This window comes from Somniosus microcephalus, chromosome 15, assembly GCF_052327205.1.
Source record: "Somniosus microcephalus isolate GS21.2 chromosome 15, FLI_Smic_1.0, whole genome shotgun sequence".
NCBI lineage: Eukaryota > Metazoa > Chordata > Chondrichthyes > Squaliformes > Somniosidae > Somniosus > Somniosus microcephalus.
The window spans coordinates 86,972,380-86,996,809 of record NC_141001.1 but is presented as its reverse complement, the minus strand read 5'-3'; the positions used below and the strand labels follow the sequence as shown (position 1 = coordinate 86,996,809).

The 24,430-nt window shown below is 42.5% G+C and overlaps 1 protein-coding gene across 5 annotated transcripts in view; it reads right to left on the bottom strand.

Annotated features, from left to right (window-relative positions):
• The window catches only part of alkbh3 (alkB homolog 3, alpha-ketoglutarate dependent dioxygenase), an 84,487-nt gene that overhangs the window by 46,026 nt on the left and 14,031 nt on the right, over positions 1–24,430 (bottom strand). For all 5 annotated transcript variants that reach the window (XR_015081017.1, XR_015081016.1, XR_015081018.1 and 2 more), the window contains 4 exons: positions 18,400–18,497; positions 13,113–13,147; positions 10,959–11,006; positions 8,260–8,363 (listed from right to left, as the gene is read on the bottom strand). Coding sequence is in view for 2 of the 5 variants with exons in the window: in XM_086008093.1 (XP_085864219.1) it covers positions 8,260–8,363; positions 10,959–11,006; positions 13,113–13,147; positions 18,400–18,497 (285 nt within the window). In the remaining 3 variants the exon portion in view is untranslated. The remainder of the gene's footprint in view (positions 1–8,259; positions 8,364–10,958; positions 11,007–13,112; positions 13,148–18,399; positions 18,498–24,430) is intronic.

Sequence of the window (24,430 nt, the reverse complement as noted above, 5' to 3'; positions counted from 1 at the left end):
ACACTCCAAGGTCCCTCTGTTCCTCCACACCTCTCAGTATCCTCCCATTAATTGTGTATTCCCTTGCCTTGTTGCCCCTCCCCAAATGCATTACCTCACACTTTTCCGGATTGAATTCCATTTGCCACTTTTCTGCCCAGCTGACCAGTTCATCGATATCTTCCTGCAGTCTAAAACTTTCCTCCTCACTGTCAACCACACGGCCAATTTTAGTATCATCTGCAAATTTCTTTATCATGCCCCCTACATTTAAGTCTAAATTATTAATATATACCACAAAAAGTAAGGGACCGAGTACTGAGCCCTGTGGAACTGCATTGGAAACAGCCTTCCAGTCGCAAAAACTCCCCTCAACCATTACCTTTTGATTCCTGTCACTGAGCCAATTTTGGATCCAATTTGTTACTCTCCCTTGCATCCCATGGGCTTTTACTTTTTTGACCAGCCTGCCATGTGGGACCTTGTCAAAAGCCTTGCTAACATCCATGTAGACCACATCAAATGCACTGCCCTCATCGACCCGCCTCGTTACTTCCTCAAAAAATTCAATCAAGTTAGTCAAACACAAAATTCCCTCAACAAAACCATGCTGACTGTCCTTGATTAATCTGTGTCTTTGTAAATGAAGGTTTATACTGTCCCTCAGAATTGATTCCAGTAATTTGCCCACCACCGAGGTTAAACTAACTGGCCTGTAATTGCTCGGTTTATCCCTTCCTCCCTTTTTAAACAATGGTACAACATTAGCAGTTCTCCAATCCTCTGGCACCACTCCTGTAGCCAGGGAGGATTGGAAAATGATGGTCAGAGTCTCTGCAATTTCCTCTCTTGCTTCTTTTAATAGCCTTGGATATATTTCATCCAGCCCTGGCGATTTATCTACTTTCAAGGATACTAAACCCCTTAGTACTTCCTCTCTTACTATGTTTATCCTGTCCAATATTTCATTATCTTCCCCCTTAACTTCAACGTCGGCATCGTCCCCCTCCTTTGTGAATACAGCTGCAGAGTATTCATTACGTACCTTACCCACGTCCTCCACCTCCACACACAGATCACCATTTTGGTCCCTGATAGGCCCTACTCTTTTCTTAGTTATCCTCTTTATCTTTAAGTAATTATAAAAGATCTTTGGGTTTTCTTTGATTCTACTTGCCAGTATTTTTTTCATGCCCTCTTTTTGCTTTCCTAATTCCCTTCTTAATTTCACCCTTACACTTTCTATACTCTTCTAGACATTCTGCAGTATTGAGCTCACGATATCTGATATAGGCTTCCTTTTTTTGCCTTATCTTACCCTGTATGCACCTTGTCATCCAGGGGCCTCTAAATTTGGCAGCGCTACCCTTTTTCTTTGTGAGAACATGTTTACCCTGAACTCCATGCATCTCCCTCTTGAATGCCTCCCACTGCTCTGACACTGATTTACCTTCAAGTAACTGTTTCCAGTCCACTTTTGCTAAATCACTTCTCAACCTAGTAAAACATAAGAACATAAGAAATAGGAGCAGGAATAGGCCACTTGGCCCCTCGAGCCTGCTCCGCCATTCAATATCATGGCTGATCTTGGGCTCAAAGCCATTTACCTGCCCGCTCCCCATAACCCTTCACTCCCTTATCTTGCAAAAATCTGCCTATCTCCATCTCAAATGAATTTAATGACCCAGCCTCCGCAGCTCCCTGGGGCAGAGAATTCCACAGATTTACGATCCTCAAAGAAGAAATTCCTCCTCATCTCAGTTCTAAAAGGACGACCCTTTATTCTGAAACTATGCCCCCGAGTTCTAGATTTCTCCACGAGGGGAAACATCCTCTCTGCATCTACCTTGTCGAGCCCCCTCAGTATCTTATATGTTTCAATAAGATCACCTCTCATTCTTCTAAATTCCAATGAGTATAGGCCCAACCTGCTAAACTTTTCTTCATAAGTCAACCCCCTCATCTCAGGAATTAACCGAGTGAATCGTCTCTGAACTGCCTCCAATGCAAGTATATCCTTCCTTAAATAAGGAGACCAAAACTGTACGCAGTACTCAAGGTGTGGTCTCACCAATACCCTGTACAGTTGTAGCAGGACTTCCCTGCTTTTATACTCCAACCCCCTTGATATAAAGGCCAACATTCCATTTGCCTTTTTGATTACTTGCTGTACCTGTATGCTAACTTTTTGTGTTTCATGCACAAGGACCCCCAGGTCCCTCTAAACTGTAGCATTTTGTAATCTCTCTCCATTTAAATAATAATTTGCTTTTATATTTTTTCTGCCAAAATGTATAACCTCGCACTTTCCCACATTATACTCCATCTGCCAAATGTTTGCCCACTCACTTAGCCTGTCTATATCCCTTTGCAGATTCGGAGTCTTCTGCACAACTTCCTTTCCCACCTATCTTTGTATCATCTGCAAACTTGGCTACATTACACTCGGACCCTTCATCCAAGTCATTAATGTAGATTGTAAATAGTTGAGGCCCCAGCACTGATCCCTGTGGCACCTCACTAGTTACCGTTTGTCAACTGGAAAATGACCCATTTATCCTGACTCTCTGCTTTCTGTTAGTTAGCCAATTCTGTAGCCATGCTAATATATTACCCCCAACTCCGTGAGCTCTTATCTTATGCATTAACCTTTTATGTGGCACCTTATCGAATGCCTTCTGGAAATCCAAATACTCCACATCCACCCTGCTCGTTACATCCTCAAAGAACTCCAGCAAATTTGTTAAACATGATTTCCCTTTCATAAAGCCATGCTGACTCTGCTTGACTGCATTATGATTTTCCAAATGCCCTGCTACTGCTTCCTTAATGAAGGACTCCAGCATTTTCCCCAACGACAGATGTTAGGCTACCTGGTCTATAGTATCCTGCTTTCTGCCTCCCTTCTTTCTTAAATAGAGGTGTTACATTTGCGGTTTTCCAATCCGCTGGGACCTCTCCAGAGTCCAGGGAATTTTGGTATATTGCAACCAATGCATCCACTATCTCTGCAGCCACTTCTTTTAAGAGCCTGGATGCAGGACATCTGGTCCAGGGGACTTGTCATCTTTTAGTCCCATTATTTTACCAAGTACTTTTTCCTTAGTAATAGTGATTGGCCTAGAAATTCAGTGGGCTGCGCCACCCGTTAGCGCCTTAAGAGGGCGCTAAGTGGGTCGGAAGCCACTGGCCACGCCTCCTGCTAAATTCAGCAGGATGCTAATGGTGGCGCTAACCGTTAGCGCTGCGCCGCTACCGATGACGTCATCAGTGTGCGCAGCGCCCCTCTGACGCCCCGGCCGCGATATTAGGAAGCGCCGGACGCTATGTGTGACCGGTTCAGGGGGGCCTTCCTGCGGCGGTAGAGGCGCAAATTAAAGGAGGGGTGTGGGGCGGCCATTTTTGTTGCTGCCGCCTGCCAGCACCTCTCCGCGCTGCCGTCCCCGGCCTCCTGATCACCGCCCCCCCCCCGCAGAGTGCCGGCTGCGTTCCAAGAGCCCGGCACTTCTCCTTGGTGCCGGGCTCTTTTGCCGGCACTCGCGAGCCTCGGGGGGCCCAGCTGGGCCCCAGATCGCGCAAAACAAGGCCCCTCCCCTTTAAATAGGGGAGGAAGGCCTGCTACGATATTCAGTTGCAGCGCCCCAAGAGGGATGCGGGGTGCCTCCAGTAGCGCCACGCTTCCCTCTGGGACGCTCCAACTGAATTTCCGGCGGGCGGCTGCAAATGCTTCCGGGGCGCTACTTTTAGCACCCTGGCGAGGCTGGCGCCCCAAACAGGGCTATAGTGAATTTCTAGGCCATTGTCTTTAGTTCCCCCCTCCCTGTGACCCCTTGATTATCCATTATTGGGATGTTGTTAGTGTCTTCTACCGTGAAGACAGACACAAATATTTGTTCAGATTCTCTGCCATTTCCCCATTCCCCATTATTAATTCCCCATTCTCATCCTCTAAGGGACCAATGTTTACTTTAGCTACTCTCTTCCTTTTTATATACCTGTAGAAGCTCTTACTTTCTGTTTTAATATTTTTTGCCAGTTTACTCTCATAAGGTAAGCATGCAGGTGCAGCAGGCGGTTAAGGCGGCAAATGGTACGTTGGCCTTCGTAGCGAGGGGGTTTGAGTACAGGAACAAGGATGTCTTGCTGCAGTTGTACAGGGCCTTGGTGAGACCACATCTCGAGTATCGTGTGCAGTTTTTGTCGCCTTATCTGAGGAAGGATGTTCTTGCCATGGAGGGAGTGCAGCGAAGATTCACCAGGCTGATACATGGGATGGCAGGAATGACGTATGAGGAGAGATTGGGTCGATTGGGCTTATACTTGCTGGAGTTTAGAAGAATGAGAGGGGATCTCATTGAAACTTATAACATTCTAACAGGACTAGACAGACTGGATGCAGGAAGGATGTTCTCGATGGTCGGGGAGTCCAGAACCAGGGGTCACAGTCTAAGGATAAGGGGTAAGCCATTTAGGACAGAGATGAGGAGGAATTTCTTCACCCAGAGAGTGGTGAACCTGTGGAATTCTCTACCACAGAAGGCAGTAGAGGCCAAATCATTAAATATATTCAAGAAGGAGTTAGATATATTTCTTAAGGCTAAAGGGATCAAGGGATATGGAGAGAAGGCAGGAACAGGGTACTGAATTTGGATGATCAGCTATGATCTCATTGAATGGCAGAGCAGGCTCGAGGGGCCGAATGGGGCCTATCTTCTATGTTTCTATAATTCATCTTCACCCGCTTTATTATTTTTTAGTCATCCTTTACTGGTTTTTAAAAATTTCCCAATCCTCTGGCCTCCCACCAATCTTGGCAACATTGTATGCCTTCGTTTTCAAATTGATACCATCCTTTACTTCCTTAGTTAGCCATGAATTGGCCGTCCCCAATTTAGAACCCTTACTCCTGTTTTTTCTTTGTTCTTTTCCATAATTATGCGAAAACTAACTGAATTATGAGCACTACCACAAAAAAGCTCTCCCACTGATACTCCTTCCACCTGCCCAGCTTCATTCCCTAAAACTAAATCCAGAACTGCCTCCCCCTCTTATTGGGCTTGCTACATATTGGCTAAAAAAGCTCTCCAGAATGCAATTTAAGAATTCTGTGCCCTCTACACCTTTTACACTGGTAGTATCCCAGTTAATATTGGGGTAATTGAAATCCCCCACTATTACTGCCCTATTGTGTTTGCACTTGTCAGACATTTGCCTACAAATTTGCTCTTCTATCTCCCTCAGACTGTTTGGGAGTCTATAGTCCACTCCCAGCAGTGTGATTGCCCCTTTTTTGTTCTTTAGTTCAACCCATATGGCCTCATTTGATGATCCTTCTAGGATATCATCCCTCCTCACAGCTGTAATTGTCTCTTTAATCAAGACTGCGACCCCCTCCTTTTTTTAACCCCCTCTCTATCTCACCTGAAAACCCTGTAACCAGGAATATTGAGCTGCCATTCCTGCCCTTCTTTCAGCCATGTCTCAGTAATGGCTTTAATATCATACTCCCACGTGTCTATCTGTGCCCTTAGCTCATCTCCCTTATTTCCTAGACTCCGAGCATTAAAGTATATACCATTTAGCATTGCCAAACTGCCTTGTTGTCTATTTCCTAGCCCTTGTTTCCTCTGCCTTCCAAACTTGCTTATTAATTTTCTGCCCTCCATTTCCAGCTTTGCTTCTCTCCCTTCTGAAAATACTCTCAGGTTTCCATCCCCCTACCAAGCTAGTTTAAACCCTCCCCAACAGCACTAGCAAACCTCACCGCGAGGATATTGGTTCCGGCTCCGCTGAGGTGCAACCCTCCGACTTGTACAGGTTCCACCTCCCCCAGAAATGGTCCCAATGCCTCAGGAATCTAAAGCCCTCCCTCCTACACCATCTCTCCAGCCATGCATTCATCTGCTCCACCGTCCTATTTCTGGACTCACTAGCACTCAATTGGTGCTTGAGGATAGAACGGTGATTATTAGGGCCAGTGCCCAAGTTTGCAGGTTGAGAGAACACCTGACAGAACTCCAAGCATTTAGTGTTCTGAATGGAGACTGGATTTGGCACAATTAGCATACAAACCTCTTTTTATTTACCACATAAATGCAGTAAAAGTGTGTCTGTAGTGTACGGAGTAAAGGCATAGTAGTAAAGCAGTGCTTAGCAAGAAACATCAATTTTACATCGATTCAGTCCCTCTACAGAGAACAGTTGATCTCCAAATGTAAAACTTTTCAAAATTTTGCAGACTCTGGCCTTCAGTCTTAATGGTCCAACAAACACTTGAGCGATGAGCGCATTTGAAATAAATTGCTGAACAACCTGCCATCATAAAAATTAATAACCACAGAATCCATCAGTAAGCAAGCCTTTAAATTACAAATGGAATATTAAAAATAGTAGCTTTTTGACCAACCTTAAGTTTGTAGAGACTATTAAAATAAAAAAAAGTTCCATTAACCATTAAAATAATAGATGTTCCGTTAACATTAACTCAGTAGACCTTTTGTGTTAGTAACAAGATTATCAGCATCCCAATGATGATCTACAAATGCTGCAAATAAGACATCACTTAAATTCAAATGAGATACTGCACAAGTTAAAAGTGCTTCAAATTAAGCTATAAAAATTAGAGTAGACCAAGCAACAGTTCATTATTGATCATGTACGAATAAGCATAGGGATGTTAATCCAGTTTAAAGGTAAGTTTTTTTGTTTATGCATACATAATTTTTCACTGCAACTGCTTCTGCATGTAGGCGCTAAAGGCTGGGGTGCAGATTAGTGTTCTATAAATCTGACAGGAAGTACTTTTCTGTAGACTGAGACTAGTCCTGCTAGCTTTCTTTCCCCAGTACACTCAAAATATACTAGTGTTGTAAATACTTATTTCGCTTCCCTGAATGGAGTCCAAAAAGGTCTGTTAAAATGACTGCAATGGTTTGTAGCTTATTTTAACAACTCTTCTCAGGAGACTGTAGCATGTCTTGAGCAAAATTCAAAGTGTCTGCTGCCTTCTCTAAATATCTAGGCCCAGAAATTCCTGAGCTGGGAGAGGACACAAGTCCCATCTCTGCCCAGAATATGGGCCGGAATTAGCTCTGCTGGGATTCCGCATTGTTTAGACAGGACCTTTAAATTCTTAATAACAACAGAAAATGCTGGAAAAACTCAGACGACCAGGTAACATCCGTGAAGAGAAAATAGAGTCAACGTTTCGGGTCAAACCCTTTGTCAAGACTGGAAAGGCACAGGAAATGAAACAGATTGAAAGGCCAGGCTGGGAGAGAACAAGAGAGAAGTGAAGAGACATTAAGAGGTATTCAAAACGAGACGAGATGGTGATAGGACTAGTGGAGACAAAAGACGGCTCTAGATTAGGTGTTGGCAGAATGAGAGACAGTTGCCATGTGGGAGAGAAAAAATTCTTGTTGGGGGAGCCTTAGGCCCCACCTACTGCCGCCTACTTATGTCAAGGGGGCAAGTCTGGGGCAGGGGTGGTGGGGTTCTGGGGCTTCCCAGGGAAATTCTCCATTTGCGTCCCTGTAAGGCCTCAGTGGAACATATGACAGTTGAAACCTAGCTTTCTGAAGGCCCCAAACGTTCACTAAAGAGGACTGAAGAGAAATTACGAATGGAATATTAAATATTAGCATTTTTGACCAACCTTAAGTTTGTAGAGACTGTTAAGATTTTAAAAATGTACCATTAATATAATAGATGTTCTGTTAACATTAACTCAGTAGACTTTTTGTGACGGTAACAAGATTATCAGCCCAATGACGATCTAACTTCATCAACAAATGCTGCAAATAAGACATCACTTAAATTTGAATCAGATACTGCACAAGTTAAAAGTGTTTTGAATTAAGCTATAAAAGTTACAGAGTAGACCAAGCAACAGTTCATTATTGATCATGTACAGACCGGTTCTTCTCTCGTGGCACAGTGGCTCCAGTGGGAGCCAAAAGCAAAAAACAAAAAATAATATTTGAGGTGGCAAAGTGCATTAATGATAGGTTATGAATTCTAAGATGGACTATTTGAAAGACATACCTAATTGGGGTGGTTCACTCGAGGGAGAAAAGCGAGAATACACATCACTCACGCCTTCTAGTAGCTGGTTTATGAGTTGTATTAACAGAAACCTGGACACAGGTCACTTGCAAGGGGAAAAAAATACAAATCCCTATATTTTGTAAATTTTGGGGCACTAGGATTAAACTTTAAATATTTCTATCACAAATACAATATACTAGAAAACTACAAAAATGCGAAGATGAAACAAACCCTGTCTGATGTTAGATTTTTGGCGCCAGGGTATTTCCATATGCAGCTGTTCAAACATCCAATCAGCTTCCTTTGGGTCAACAAAACCAGGTTTCAGATGCAGTCTGGTAATGGAAAAATATCAGAAGAAAAAAGTTAGAATAAACTGAAAAAGTTTCTCTGGCTTGTCTGTAAAACCTAGACGTTTTAGGATATAATTTCCAGGTACTGTAAACGTTTATTCGAATGCTGATACCCTACAATCTGATTTATGATGCTGTATTTTCTATTTTTAAGCTTTTGTTTTGGTGGGTATGGAGGAGTAAGAGTGAAGCAATAAAAAAATAAGGCCAATATGTCCCCCATCCCCAGTGCAGTTTGGATGTAATTAGTATGGAACGCACCAGATGTGCAGTCCACTGGGCCGAGGAGCGGAGCATCCAAACTTGCTCAAGGGCCCAAGTTAAACGAAAGAGGCACCAAGTGGGGGCATTTTTGGGCAGAAACAGGTGCTCAGGAAATGGCCAGGTGCTCAGAGAATGACTTCAGCAGCTGCCTCCAAATAAGCCACATCACAAAAGGACAGGTGGCACAGTACTGAGCACTGCCATCATCACTAGGTGTAAAATACTAATAGCATTCTGCAATAAGTACAGAAGCACCAAAGCCATTTTTTATTCAAAAGGCCAAAAATAAAGACCTTACTTGGCAGCAGGAGCCTGCCCCTTAAGACAGATAGCACCTAAATGGCAGCTCTGGAATCAGTAGCACTGTTTTTCTGAACTGCACCCAGTGCTATTAGAGAAAGCTAAAGTGCAAAGGTCTCGGATATTCATTTGGATGAAATTTATATTGCTGTGCTCTCTTCAAAATATCAGAAGAGCCATAGAGGAAGTGCAGTGCTATTAAGGACCAAAATGGGAGGAAAAGGTTATCATCAATTTCTTCTCTAAATTGCACCAATTTTGGGAGCAGGGCAGTGGGAAATCAGCCCAGTAGAGAATGCAGAAAACAATGGCAAACTGAATGGCACAGATTGGGGAGCAGAGAGACAGGTACTGGTCACTGGGGAACTTGGCAGCAGAAAATGAAACTACTGCAAGGCACTACAAAACAATCCAGCTAACACATCACAATTAAGGTTGGCAGACTGAAGTGCATGACTATCTTTCAATATATACTTTTGCTGTTAGATTACCAGAATACAAGGTTTTGGTAGTCATATCTTTTTTCATTGTGTAACCATTCACAGCAACACACTTCATCACTGAAATGGCAGTAAGAAATGCTACATCAAAAGGAAGACCACGTCAAGTTTTTTCCTGCGAGACTAAAGAAAACTTGAACCATTGAGGCAGTTGATTTGAGCATTATAGTTGTGCAGTTCTAGAACCTTAAACATTGTAAAACAACAAAACTGCAGTTTCATTTAAAAAAAATAAAAATTTGATTTCTTTTGAATAAAAGTTTTCTAAAAACATATAGCTCCTTCAATTTGGTTAAATTACAACTGAGGAATAAAAGGATTATTTGTTGAGTAAGGATTTAATAATGTCCAATTAACCATTATTTGATGAGAGAAATCCTATATCGCAAAGACTGCTGCCATTTTGGCTATTCATGAAAAAAACACCCAGTGAGCCACCCAAAATGGTACTGAACCATACAGACCAGGAACTTACAAAATTTGATCCCGAGTCTGTACTGAATTAATTTTTTTATTCGTTTATGGGATGTGGGCGTCGCTGGCAAGGTCAGCATTTATTGCCCATCCTTAATTGCCCTTGAGAAGGTGGTAGTGAGCCGCCTTCTTGAACCGCTGCAGTCCATGTGGTGAAGGTACTCCCACAGTGCTGTTAGGGAGGGAGTTCCAGGATTTTGACCCAGCAACGATGAAGGATCGGCGATATACTTCTAAGTCAGGATGGCGTGTGACTTGGTGGTGATGGTGTTTCCATGCGCCTGCTGCCCTTGTCCTTCTAGGTGGAAGAGGTTGCAGGTTTGGGAGGTGCTGCCGAAGAAGCCTTGGTGAGTTGCTGCAGTGCATCTTGTAGATGGTACACACTGCAGCCACGGTACGCCCGTGGTGGAGGGAGTGAATGTTTAAGGTGGTGGATGGGGTGCCAATCAAACGGGCTGCTTTGTCCTGGATGGTGTCGAGCTTCTTGGGTGTTGTTGGAGCTGCACTCAACCAGGCAAGTGGAGAGTATTCCATCTCACTCCTTACTTGTGCCTTGTAATTAGCTAATCTCAAATCGGAATGACAGTAAGGGTGCTGTTACAAGTGGCCTTAGTGCCCCTGAGCTAGAGAGCAAAAATGTCCACCATGAGTTACTGTAAAGGAACAGGAACCCTGTTGGAAAAGTTTGTGCGCGGGGAAGGACTGGAAATGATTGTGATGCCTCATGGCCGAACAGTCTCTGAGCAGACTATCTCATGAAGCAATAAAGCATATCCACTTGGGAAAGTACCAGGGGGCTCCCAGCACTACTGGAATTATATCTTAACTTGAGGCTGCACCTTTCAGGAGCTGTGAAGGCCATCCACTTAAATTTAATGTGAATTTTCATGATTCAGCATTTAAATCACTAATTCCAGGTTCTTGTTATACAACATTGTGACTCACAAAGAAAATGTACAAAGATAAGCAAATCTCCAAAATTAGTCATTCTACCCTGACTTTTCACACATAGAACAGAAGAAAAACCTTCATTTCTTACCTGGAAACTCCTGTTGGCCCACTGCTGATTTCAAATAAACCACCTTTGCTTAAGAACAAAGAAATAATTTGTTTAACATCCGAGGTGGAAACCGGCAAGACTGGTTGGATACAATATGGAAAATAAACCAATGGCATTGAATGCATAAATTGGAACATCACTAGGACTAATAATTTGTAATTTATTTTCTGTAATTTACTGCTCTTCAAATAGATGTTTAGTTTATACTATAATTGAAACAATATTTGTTCTTCGGTTGGCCATTGTCTCCAAATGCATGATTCAGACTCTCCGATCCACCTTGCCTTTCTTACTGTAATCTGCTCATTTGAACATAAAATCACAGCTGTTTAAAATCCATATTACTATAATGATTCCCAAGTTGAAACTACTCAGGAGCATTTTAAATAGCAATCTGAAAACAGTTTTAGTGAAACCCAGTCAGAGATGGAGGAAGACTTAAGACAATGAGTTGAAATGTCCTTGGAGGATTTTTACATAGCACTGAAAACATACATAAGCCAGAAAACCAATTTATCACACATAATCCTCTCATAGTAATGAAATTTTCCTTGTATAATGAGGATTTTCAGAGTTTTTCCTGACTTCAATACTTTTTATTTTATGACTGCATTCCTGTGACTACTTATCAGCCAATTTAGTCACAAAAATGCAGCTATGAAACGGGAAATCTTTTACCTACCCAGAGCATTTCAAACCATCCTGGAAAAAAAATCAATATTAATGATAGGAAGAAATCTGAAATGATATACACGGATAGAACAAACTTCCTTAAATACAGCACCTTCCATATCATCAGGAAGTAAACACACAAGATTAAAAATTAGGCCAAAATAGCAATCATTAGTATGAGCCCACAGAAAAAGAATTAACTTTGATGCGTGAGATAATCTAGTAGTGTGTAACAACATAGCCAATTAATTTATGGTTTAGGTATGTTGTATCTATGCAAACATAGCAGACTTAAAAGGGAAACTAGTGCTTATTAGCGAGTAACAGCTGCAGTTGATCCCCAAGCAGCAAAATCAACTTGGGAGTCAGATCCGATGTCATAAGCTACTGTTTGAGCAGTTTACAACTGACGTGTGAGCCCCAAGATTACTTCCAATATTGGATATTTTCTATGCAAACTGGAATTTTGTACCTGGAATGTGTCTGTTATTTTCCCTATGGGAAAGAAGCGGTGACTCTGACTCTATGGCAAAGATTGAGGACTTGGCTTTTTGGGAACTGGACTGCAAATTGCTGATACAGCCAGACATGTGCTGTTTTAGGTCTTCTCGGAACAGTTTGCATTCATCACTTTCACAGCATAACAAAAGATCATAGCCTACGATAATATTCTGCATCAGTATGAGAAACATTACAGTGCAGGACTTTAAGGGGGAGAAATTGGGTGAGTAGCGCCACCTGTTAGCGCCTAAAGAGGCAGTCAGTGGCTGTAGCGCCACTGGCTGCGTCTCCGGCGATATTCAGTAGGGGCGCTAATGGTGGCGTTAGGCATTTGCGCTGCGCCGCCACCGATGACGTCATCGGTGTGCGCACCGCCCCATTCGTGCCCCGTTCGTGATATTTGGTAGCGAACGCCGCAGTTGCGCCGCTCGCTACCCGCGCCCGGTTCACGGGGCCTTACTGTGCCGGCAGCGGCGCAAGTTAAGGTAGAGGTGCGGGGCGGCCGCTTTTTCGGCGGCCGCCTGCCAGCACCTCCGTCCCCGGCCTCCTAACTCCCCCCCCCCCCGCGGCATTGCTGGCTGTTTCCCCGAGAGCCCGGCACTTCTCCTTGGTGCTGGGCTCATTTGCCAGCACTCGCGAGCGGGGATCGCGCTGTTGCAAGCACCTCCCCCTTAACAGTGGGAGGAAGGCCTGCAGTACCGCAGCGTGCCGTGCCGCAGCATGTGGCGCTGCGGCACGTTGCGCTGCGATAATCAGTTTCAGCGCCCTAAGAGGGACGCGGAGCGCCTCGAGCCTCGCCCCATCTCCCTCGAGGGGCACTGAAACTGAATTTCTGGCGATCGGTATCACTCCGATCGCTGCGCTAAATCCTGCGTTCAGGCGACTTTTGCGCCCCAACCCAATTTCTAGGCCTAAGTTTTTTTTACTAAGAGTGATACAGAATGGCACTTATGTACTTACTCAATGATCCTTTCTTCTGGAATTTTACGCTGAACCTAACGAGGAAACAAGTTACACAAAAGAATGAAAGTACTGCACATTTGATTAAAAAAAAGTCAAATTATTGAAGTAATGTTAAGCAATCAGGAAAGACCTTTACCAGAAGGAGAATGCATTACAAATCCTTTAAAGATATTAGAATATTCATGCTATTCATGACACAAGTATAATTGCCTGGCAATAGCAACCTTCAGTTGGTAAAATCCATTTTTGGGGGGGTAGGAAGAGATGAGAGGATAAGCTTTTTATACTGCACTTGTTTTAAAATCTGTTTGAATTTTTGTCACCTTGGGGTGAAAATTGTTTTCACCAGCAGTGCGAAACTGGCTCATAGCGAATCTGGAGCCCATTTTCCACCACACCTGATTTCCTTTTCCATTGTAAGTCAATGGAAAAGAAAATCGGGTGTAGTGTAAAGTGAGTTGCCGATCTGCCACAATCCCTCACCTTTTTAGCAGCAAAGAAACTATTTATGAATGTTTAAAAGGATACAGAGAATTCAACATTCACAGACTATCAGTTATTTTACACAAGGTTTGTGTATAGTTTAGAAGTTAACAACAACAACTTGTATTTATATAGCACCTTTAATACTGTAGTAAGGTGCTTCACAGGAGCGTTGTCAAACAAAATATGACACCGAACCACATAAGGAGATATTAGGGCAGATGACCAAAAGCTTGGTCAAAGAAGTGGGTTTTAAGGAGCATCTTAAAGGAGGAAAGAGAGGTAGAGAGGCGGAAAGGTTAAGGGAGTGAATTCCAGAGTTTTGGACCTTGGTAGCTGAAGGCACGGCCGCCAATGGTGGAGCGATTAAAACTGGGAATGCTCAAGAGGCCAGAAATGGAGGAGCGCAGAGATCTCGGAGGGTTGTAGGGCTAGAGATAATAATATGAAAACATAGTATTGTAAGGGCTAGAACAGAACACCCTCTTATAGTTAACATTTAAGTGGTATTCTGCTTTGAATCTCAATAAATGGCTTGCTTGCTAAATTGTTATTGCAATTTAAAATGATACAGTTTAAACATTCCTGGATAGGTACTTAGGATGTTACAGGGTTAAGCCTTAAAATAGCTTTAACCTTGTGTATTCAACACAAAATAGTTTTGTCTCAGAAGGGCCAACTTCGCAATGGAAGTGCTTCCGTTACACAATTTTACATAGAATTAGATAGAATATACAGCACAGAAACAGGCCATTCGGCCCATGCCGGCATGCAGACATTTGAACTACAAGGGAGTCAAGGGATATGGGGAGAGAGCGGGAAAGTGGTGTTGAGGCCAAGATTGGATCAGCCATGATCTTATTGAATGGCGGAGCAGGCTCGAGGGGCCGAATGGCCTACTCCTGCTCCTATTTCTTATGTTCTTGCTCCACACGAGCCTTCTCCTATCTTACCTTATTTAACTCTAGCTGCATAACTCTCTATTCCTATCTCTCATATGTTTATCTAGCTTCCCCTTAAATACAACTATACTATTCACCTGAACTACTCCCTGTGGTAGCGAGTTCCACATTCTCATCACTCTCTGGGTAAAGAAGTTTCTTCTGAATTCCCTATTTTGATTCCAAAGTCTAAATTGTGAACAGTGGTTCCAGCACTGATCCTTGTGGGACCCCACTTCCCACCTTCTACCACTCTGAATAGCTACCCTTTACCCCATCTCTCTGCTTTTTGTCTTGCAGTTAGCTAGCTATTCATTCTGCTATTTATCCCCTGACTCCGCATGCTCTGACTTCATTCATTAGTCTATTACGTAGTATCTCACTGAAGTACCTTTTTGGAAATTTAGATATATTACATCCACTGCATTACCCTTGTCTACTCTCTCTGTTATCTCTTCAAAGAATTTAATGAGGTTGGTCAAACAAGACTTTCTCTTTTGAAATCCATGCTGACTATTCATTATTATATTTTTAGTTTGCAGATTTTTTCTATTTTGTCCTTTAGACATAAAAACATAGCACTGAGGTACAGCTCCCAGCACCTCCTGGTGTTCCACTAAAATGAGTGACTAGGAGGAGGCAAAAGTTAACTAGAAGTCAATGCTAAGTGCTATAAAAAGTAAGAAAACAATTTAAAAATTTTTAATTTTAAAACTCTAAGAAGAATTTATTACGTGCAGGAGTGAGATGCAACCATTTCAACTGTCCCCTTTCTGGGTCGGAGAGATTGATTGGCATTGCATTAACAATTATCACATTGTTAAAAAGGTACTTAGGCTGTTAATTATGAGCCCTAACTTTCTGCGGCGAGTTTAATGGGCAATTAATGTGCAAATTCAGCAAGTTCTTAAAAATAACATGGAGGCTAAGGGTGAGATGCCAGTTGTACGAAGCAAATGGCGGAGTGGCGTAAATTGGCCAGCAAGTTTTGGAGATTCGCAACTCACGGCGTATCACTTCTTTACTTTTTCCAGGAAGATTTGATCCGATCCTGTGAGTATGTAATTTTTGGTTGAATATTCAAGGTTATGGTCATAAAAAAGTCCGTAACCTGAAGTATGTCTAAGTTTTCCAAAAGGACAACCTGATTATATGAATTTATTACACCTTTTGTTTCTGTCATTTTTTTTTTAAAAACAGTAATTACTTTGGAAAAAAAGACTACAGGAAACTTTTGTTTAACCGGAGGTTAAAAGTCCGGAAAGCTCTATCTATCGGCAAAATTCAGGAGCCGTTTTCTATAAGTTTTTTTTACATCTCGTTGCTTTTTTTTTCCCCAGTCAGGCTCTGCAAGGTCTGTAGCTAAGCAACAGCTTCAGCTAGAGACGCTTACAGCTGCAGCCGACTGTTTTGAAGCTGTTGCTAAGCAACAGGGTTTGTTGATTCACACAGAGCTGAAAAGCTCTGTATGTTTTAACATTGCCACTGGTTTATATGGCAGTTTTGATCTAACGGCACCAACTCGGTCCCGTCAGTGCCGGATACCAGAAAGTTTCCTGTACTTATATATTCAACTCTAACACTATCCTTACTGATTTTTTTCCCTTTTAGATTCCTTCCATGCTATACACCATTCCTCTATGGAGAGGACTGATCCCAAAGCTGCTTTTAAACTGACCAATTGTACACTTGTTTACATGTCAAATTCTCAATTTTGGTCAGATCACAGGAGTGGAGCCAAGTGGAGGCCAGGTGCTTCCTCACAGAGAAAGCCACTACGTCAACTCGGGCCACTCGTGCATTTTCTAACAACCTGGGAAAAGCACGAGAAAAAAAGAGAAGCAAAATTGAAAAACAAAACTGAAATGTAGGGTGGTCAAGAACTACATCACATTGGTAAACTAACAAGCGCAGCACAGTGGGGAGGATGCAGATTTATACTCATAGTTCCCCGTCTCAGTTCTACTAATGAAGTGGGTACCAGACCGTCCCCACACAAGGAGGAAAGAATTTGTAGGGTGAGTTGCAAGAGAAACCAATTTCAACATTCGCACTGGTAAGAGGTCACTTGTGTCCTCAAAACAGAAAGGCTTCCGAGAGGCAGATTATCAGTTTTGCTGGTTAAATTTAGTACAGAGGATTTTTTTTTAAATCCTGTTTCTACAAAAACATTAGGAATAGAAATCATTTGGAATGTCATCTCTAGGAGAAGTGACAGAGAAAACTACCTGTCCTAGCCACTCAGTCCTCAAAACACAACTATATTCTCTCTATTCTGAATCAGAAGTAAACAAGTCACCCACAGTCTGTCGCTCACACAGTTACCTCTCCAATGCATCACTATCGCCCACGCTATCACACACCCACACAACATACAGTTACTCACTTGAAGTTTCCTATGCCCGAACTCATCCAATCACCACAACAATTTACTTAAACATTAATTATCCTCATCAATCACACATTAATCTTGGTCTTTCATCACACTGTAGGCACCACTTAGGAAGCAAAATAAAAAAGGCAAGATAGCAATTTAAGAGTATCCGATTTAATAATTCTCAATATTCCTATTGTTAATGCAGGTACTAATGACTTTTTTTGGTCTTAAAAATCAATAAAATCATCCAGCACAGTTTGTAATAGCCCCTTTATAGCAGGAACAAATTAACCCATTCATTTGATAATTTTTAACTCTAAGTGTAGTGATTTTGTTCCCTTTAACTTATAAGAAGCCTATATTGGAGTGGCTTACTGAATATCAGAAGCACAAACCCAGGTTCTGCCTTTGGTTTCAGTACCAAAATTATAATACAGCAAAAATATAAAACACATATGTGCAGCGATTTTTTACAGCCAAAGAGCAAAAATCCTAATTAACAGAACCATTTCCTAAAGCAATTCTGTACTATAGAAGGCGGATAAGATCAAGAATCTTCCCTCATCAATAGTTCTGATAAATAAGCCACATGTGTGTTTTCATGCATACAATACTAGCCACCAAGCCTTTTAGATGTTTTGAAAAACAGACAGCTGGAATCAAACATTCTATATCCACCTGGATTACAGACTGTTCAGGAGCGAATATACCCTCAATACATACTGCGATGTGCAAAGCGAAGCAGAAAGCATTCAATAATTTACGATGCACATCCTATGCCCTTTAAAAACAGAACAGGAACGTGTACACTGGTGTGATTTACAGTTGCGATTTGTTAAAAACAGTAAAATTGGGGGGCAACTAGCATGCATCAAGAAGTTATACCACAGAATATTCAGCATTTTGTATTACACCAATGCCATTGGCTAACATTTAAATCAATGTTAACCAGCATTGTGACTTGATGCATAATAAAAAGTACTGAATTGAATTGTCCCAGGGTTAATAAATTAATACACTATACTGTGCTTTGGGACGGGGAACAGATTGCATGGAACACTTTACAGCACAATACTTTAGCATACAGCTTTTTGAAACATATTTTTATTGCATTAAGCAATGATCAAGGAGGAGCATGTCTGCACTTTCTTTTCCCATGAGAAAAGTATGACTGCACTTGCAAAGATCATCCTGCCTGGGGAAATATGTACTTCTTCTGTCCTCATGCTCCCATGGTTTACCTGTGGAGTGAACGCAGGGATGTGGCTTCATTTCTGGTAAGTTTGTTGCTGGTTTGTATCAAGCAAAATATAAAGTTGGCCTCTATTCATGAAAGGCACATTTGATTCTTGTGTACTTTGGATATTAGTGGTATGTACTGTACGTCAGTGGATTGCATCATACTGCATGTAAAATTGGACCCAATGTACTAAGCAAGATAGGATCACATACTTAAAAAAAAACATTCCATTCTTTAGATTACCTCTGTTGGATCTTGAAAGACAAATCTTCTATCAGCTGCAGCCTCTTCTTTCGGTGGCCAGTGCGCTCCAGCAACATTTTCTGAAGAATGTCTGCTAGCTAAAAGTTAATGGGTCACACTACACTTTAAAATGCAGATATTACAAACACAAAATGCTCCTTTACATTATATTCTAAATCAACATCGTCAATTCTAAATACACCAATGATACAGGGTGTCCCATCATTGCAACATTTTAAAAATTAAAAGTTTGCATGCACTCATCCATTAAGATGCATATTCTAACAAGACTACATTTCTATGTAGGCATTTCAGTTATTTTGATATTTTTTCCTCCAGTCTCATATTAAAGTTTCCACCAGAACATGTGATTTTTTAAATGGTCTCAAGTCAATTATTGTGAAATCAATCATCTCATTAGGCCCATTCAACTAATGATTTTGTGGGAGAACATGGCATCTGTGAGGTGGAACAAAATACTGGCAGCTGGATAAAGGACAGTGAAAGGGACTTGGTCACATCCCCCTTAATTGACCTCTTCTTCGCACCCCCCCACCCCCCCCCCCCACTATTTTGGATTTCCCCCCCCTCTTCAGGTTCTTCCTCTGCTACATTCAGGCAATTCACTCTGACCTCTGCTATTACTGCTCTTAAACTATCCTTCATGAAGTACAGAAGAGTGGTCTTGGGCAACTCTGCTTTCAAGTCATAATTGGCAACTCACCATGTGGGAAATCATGGCCATCACTCTATGTCCTATACTGACAGTATATTATTCAATTCCTTTGTTTTCATAAAGGGAAAATCAATAAGCTTTTTAAGAATCCTGCATGTCAGCAGTGTGTTAGAGTGCCCTGCATAGTTAGCACCAAGGTGGGATGTGACTTCACATCTACAATACCCCACATCGTTGCGTACATGCTCTGACCTCTAGTACTTCGAATAAATATTGAGAAGAGCCCAAGCGCTTAATCAGAGAGCGAAGAATCCTTCCCTCGATGGCCTTAAATAGCAATGAACAGATCCAGAGAACTAATGGTAGGAATCTGGGAGGAACTCAAATCTCTCAGCCATGGGCACTGCGTGGCAGGGGGAGACACAATTGAGGAAAGGAAAGAAAACACATTTTAAAAAAGATCGTTACCCTCACAAAAACAACAAAAAAGAGAAATGTGCTTTTTGCGATAGGATGGCAGATCTCCCAACTCCTGACATAAGATAACACTAATCCAGTAACCAAAGCAAAAATGACTATTTCAGGCACAGCAGTGTTAGTTTCATATGCACAAACAATGAGCAGCGTCCAACTGTTCAAAAAATGTGATTTGCAAATGTTGTCATTAGTGTTGCTAAGCACTTGGTGCCCTCATCTGGACATGTACTGTCATCAATCAACTGCCTCAGGGATGCAACAAGCAAATAAGAGGGTCATTTGCAGCTTTAAGCATTTCCTCAACCCAAATGGTAAAAGGATTATTTAGGCTTCTAAAAAGAAAAAAAAAATACATTATTTCTTTTTCTTAAATAAGCCTTAACTACATAACAGCTTGCAATTATTTAGCATCTTTATTTTAAATTTAAATTAAAAATATGAGTTTTATTGATGCCCCTACACTAACTAGATGAAATATCACACCATGCTGCAGAATTTGATGAGCTACCTGATAAGTGGTTACGAACAATGACGGACAGGTAAAGACCATCAGCTCCATCGAGCCTGTCTTACACAATTGCGATACCTTGTGTATCACAACATATGCACTCCACCCCGCCCGAAACCACGTGATCTCCTGCGAGAGGCAAAAAAGATTAAAAACCTAGGCCAATTTGGGGAAAAAAATCTGGGAAATTCCTCTCCGGCCTATCTAGGCGATCAAAACTAGTCCAGATCACCACTCTGGCCCTGAATTCCCTGCAGTACCTACCTTCTGAAAGAGGTGATCTCCGCCCCAGCCAGAAACAAATCCAGCTCTCACTTGAAGGAATTCAGCGAACGAGACGGCAGCCTGTTCCAGAGGTCCACTATTCTCTGGGCAAAGACCCGCCTCCTGACATCTAACCTAGATCTAGCCTTATACTACTTTTATTTGTGACCCCATGTCCTGCCTAACCTGTTTAATTGAAATAAACTGTCAGCTGGAACACAATCTATTCCCTTCATTATCTTATAAACCTCAATCAGATCCCCCCTAAATCTACGCTTCTCTTACGTATAAAGTCCCAACTCTTTTAGGCTATCTTGATAACTAAGATGCTTTAGACTGGAAATTACTCGAGTGGCCCTCCTCGGCACCCTTTCCAAAGCCTCAATATCACCCACCATGTGAGGAGACCAAAACTGGACACAGTATTCCAAGTGCGGCCTGACTAAGGTCTTGTACAAGGACAAAACAGTATGCTTCATCTTGTACTCAATTGTCCTATAGTTACCCGGGTCTGTCTTGTCACCTTTTTAAAGACCCTATTTGCTCTAGCTATCGCTGACGGCATGTACCTTTAAGGAAGTATGCACTAGAATTCCCAAATCCCATTCTATCTGCACCATCTTTAATGCATTTCCCTGACGGGTGTATGAATGTTGAGCATCTGCCCTGCCCTGCCCATGTGCATAACACTACACTTATCTAAGTTATACATAATTTTCCAGTCGAGCCCAATCTCCCAACACATTAAGATCTGCCTGAAGCAGTCGAGCATCATCTACAGTTCTAACACTTGCACAGATCTTGGCATCATCTGCAAATTTGCAGATTGTGCCCTCAACACCTACATCCAGATCATTAATAAAAATAGTAAAGAGCAACGGTCCCAACACTGATCCCTGCAGGACACCACTGGTGACCGGTCTCCAAACAGATCCAAATCCATCTAGAACTACTTTCTGCCTACGTCCTGCCAGCCAGTTCTGAATCCAGTTCAATATATTACCACTAATACCAGAGGCATCAATTTTATAGAGAAGCCTCTTATGCGGTACCTTATCAAAAGCTTTTTGGAAATCTAAGTAGACACTGTCACCTGGACTTCCCTCATCCACCAACTTTGTAACTTCTTCAAAAAATAGAATTAGATTTGTAAGACATGACCTTTTTATGAAGCATGTTGGGTGTCCCTAATATGTCCCTCTCTATCCAAGTATTCATATATTGCATCCCTAATGATTCCTTCAAACATCTTGCCTATTACTGATGTTAAACTAATGGGTCTATAGTTACCCGGGTCTGTCTCGTCACCTTTTTTAAAGATGGGGACTACATTAGCCTCCTTGCAGTCTATAGGAACCATTCCAGAGTGCAGTGAGCTATTAAAAACACAGGCTAGGGGCTCGCACAGCACATGCCCCATCTCCCCGAGAACCCTCAGGTGGATATCATCTGGCCCGGCTGCTCTATCTACTTTCAAGTTCTTAATTCTTTCTAAAACAATATGTTCATTTATGTTAATACTAGTTTTGTTAGTAACGTTATTAAATTCTAATAGTTGAGCATCATCTTCAAGGGTGAAGACCGATGCAAAGTACTAATTTAATATTTCCGCCATAACCAGTGAGACCTTTTATGATTCTGTTACATAATCCAATCAAATACTTGGAGGCTATGGCAGGATTTGAATAGCAACTTGCACTCGGGTTTCAAATCCTGACATTTACCAAAAAAATCATAAAACAGCAAAAACTTCAAATACTGGAAATACGAAATACAAACAACATGCTGAAAATATACAGCATATTCTTCAGCATCTGAAGAGATAGGTCAAGGTTTCAGCTGTAGACTTTGTCAGAACTGATAATATGATGTCTACAAACGTGATTAGGCATGATGGAGCATCAACATCAATGCCATGGAACAGTAGAATAAAAGTTCACACTTGCAATTCCCAATTTAAAATATAACTGGAGAGGGAATGCCAAGCAAAGGCCAACCACCTCTCTATGGGAAAAATCAAAGTGAATCATTCCAGACTACCTCCTATTAGTTGGCTTAACAGCTCCTCTTGCTCTATGTGGGAATTCAGGGACCCCGGTGCCCCTGATGACCACGTGTGCCAGAGATGCATCCATCTGCAGCTACTAGCAGACCGCATTGAGGCGCTGGAGCTGCGGGTGGATGGGTTGTTGAGCATTCACGATGCTGAGAGGGTCGTGGATAGCACGTTTAGTGAGTTGATCACACCGCAGGGAAGGGCTGCACAGGAAGACAGGAAATGGGTGACCACCAGGCGGAGCAATAGAAGCAGGCAGGTAGTGCAGGAGACCCCTGTGACCATTCCCCTCTCAAACAAGTATACCGCTTTGGATACTGTTGAGGGGGATGACTCACCAGGGGAGGGCAGCAGCAGCCAACTTCCTGGCACTGGGGGTGCTCCTGCTGCCCAGGAAGGGGGGAAAAAGAGTGGGAGAGCAATAGTGGTAGGGGATTCTATAGTAAGGGGAACAGATAGGCGTTTCTGTGGCCGTAGACGTGAATCCAGGATGGTTTGTTGCCTCCCTGGTGCCAGGGTCAAGGATATCACTGAGCGGCTGGCTGCAGGGCATTCTGGAGGGGGGAGGGTGAACAGCCAGAGGTCGTGGTCCACATTGGTACCAACGACATAGGTAAAAAGAGGGATGAGGTCCTGCAGCAAGAATTTAGGGAGCTAGGTGAAGGATTAAAGAGCAGGACCTCAAAGGTTGTAATCTCTGGATTACTCCCGGTGCCACGTGCTAGTGAGTATAGAAATAGGAAGATAGAACAGATGAATGCGTGGCTAAAGGGATGGTGCAGGAGGGAGGGCTTTAGTTTCCTGGATCACTGGGTCTGCTTCTGGGAAAGGTGGGACTTGTACAAGTCGGACGGTTTACACCTGAACCAGAGGGGAACCAATATCCTTGCGGGGAGGTTTGCTAGCACTGCTGGGGGGGGTTTAAACTAACTTGGCAGGGGGATGGGGTACAGAGTGGAGCTATAGTAGGGGGTGATTTACAGCCAAATACAGAGGAAAAAACAAGTCAGCTGGGAAGGCAGAGCAAATATGTGAAGGCAAAAGGGAATATGGCAGGGCTGGAAGGCATTTATTTTAATGCAAGGAGTCTTGCAAATAAGGTGGATGAACTGAAGTTGTTGTTGAACACATGGGAGTACGATATTGTTGCCATCACGGAGACATGGTTGAGGGAGGGTCAGGACTGGCAGCTCAATATTCCGGGGTATAGAATCTTCAGGCGAGACAGAGGGGGGTGTAAAAGGGGAGGGGGTGTTGCAATATTAATTAAGGAGTCAATTACTGCTGTAAGGAGGGATGATATATTAGCGGGTTCCTCAAATGAGGCCATATGGGTAGAACTTAAAAACAAAAAGGGGGCAAGCACTTTGGGGGCCTATAGTACACTCCCAGCAAACAGTCAGGGGGAGATAGAGGAACAGATATGTAGGCAAATCTCAGAGAAGTGTGAAAATAATAGGGTAATAATAGTGGGGGATTTCAACTTCCCCAATATAAATTGGGATAGTCAGAGTGTGAAAGGCTTAGAGGGTGCAGAATTCTTAAAGTGCATCCAGGAGAGCTTTTTGAGCCAACATGTAGAAAGTCCTACAAGAGAGGGGGCGGTACTGGACCCAATTCTGGGGAATGTAGCCGGGCAAGTGGTGGAAGTATCAGTAGGAGAGCATTTTGGCGACAGTGACCATAATTCGGTGAAATTTAAGGTGGTCATGGAAAAAGACAAAGACGGCCCGGAAATAAGGGTTCTAAATTGGGGGAAGGACGATTTTAATATGATAAGGCAGGATCTGGCCAAAGTGGACTGGGAGCAGCTACTTATAGGAAAATCCACATCAAAACAGTGGGAGACTTTCAGAAGGGTAATAGAGAGAGTACAGCGCCAACATGTTCCTGTAAAGGTCAAGGGTGGGACCAACAAGCAAAGGGAACCTTGGATGACAAGGGAGATACAAAAATGCATTAGAAATAAAAGGGGGGCTTTTGGCAGTTACAAAAGACTAAAGACGGAAGAAGCCCTAGAGGAGTATAAAAAGTGCAGGGGCATACTTAA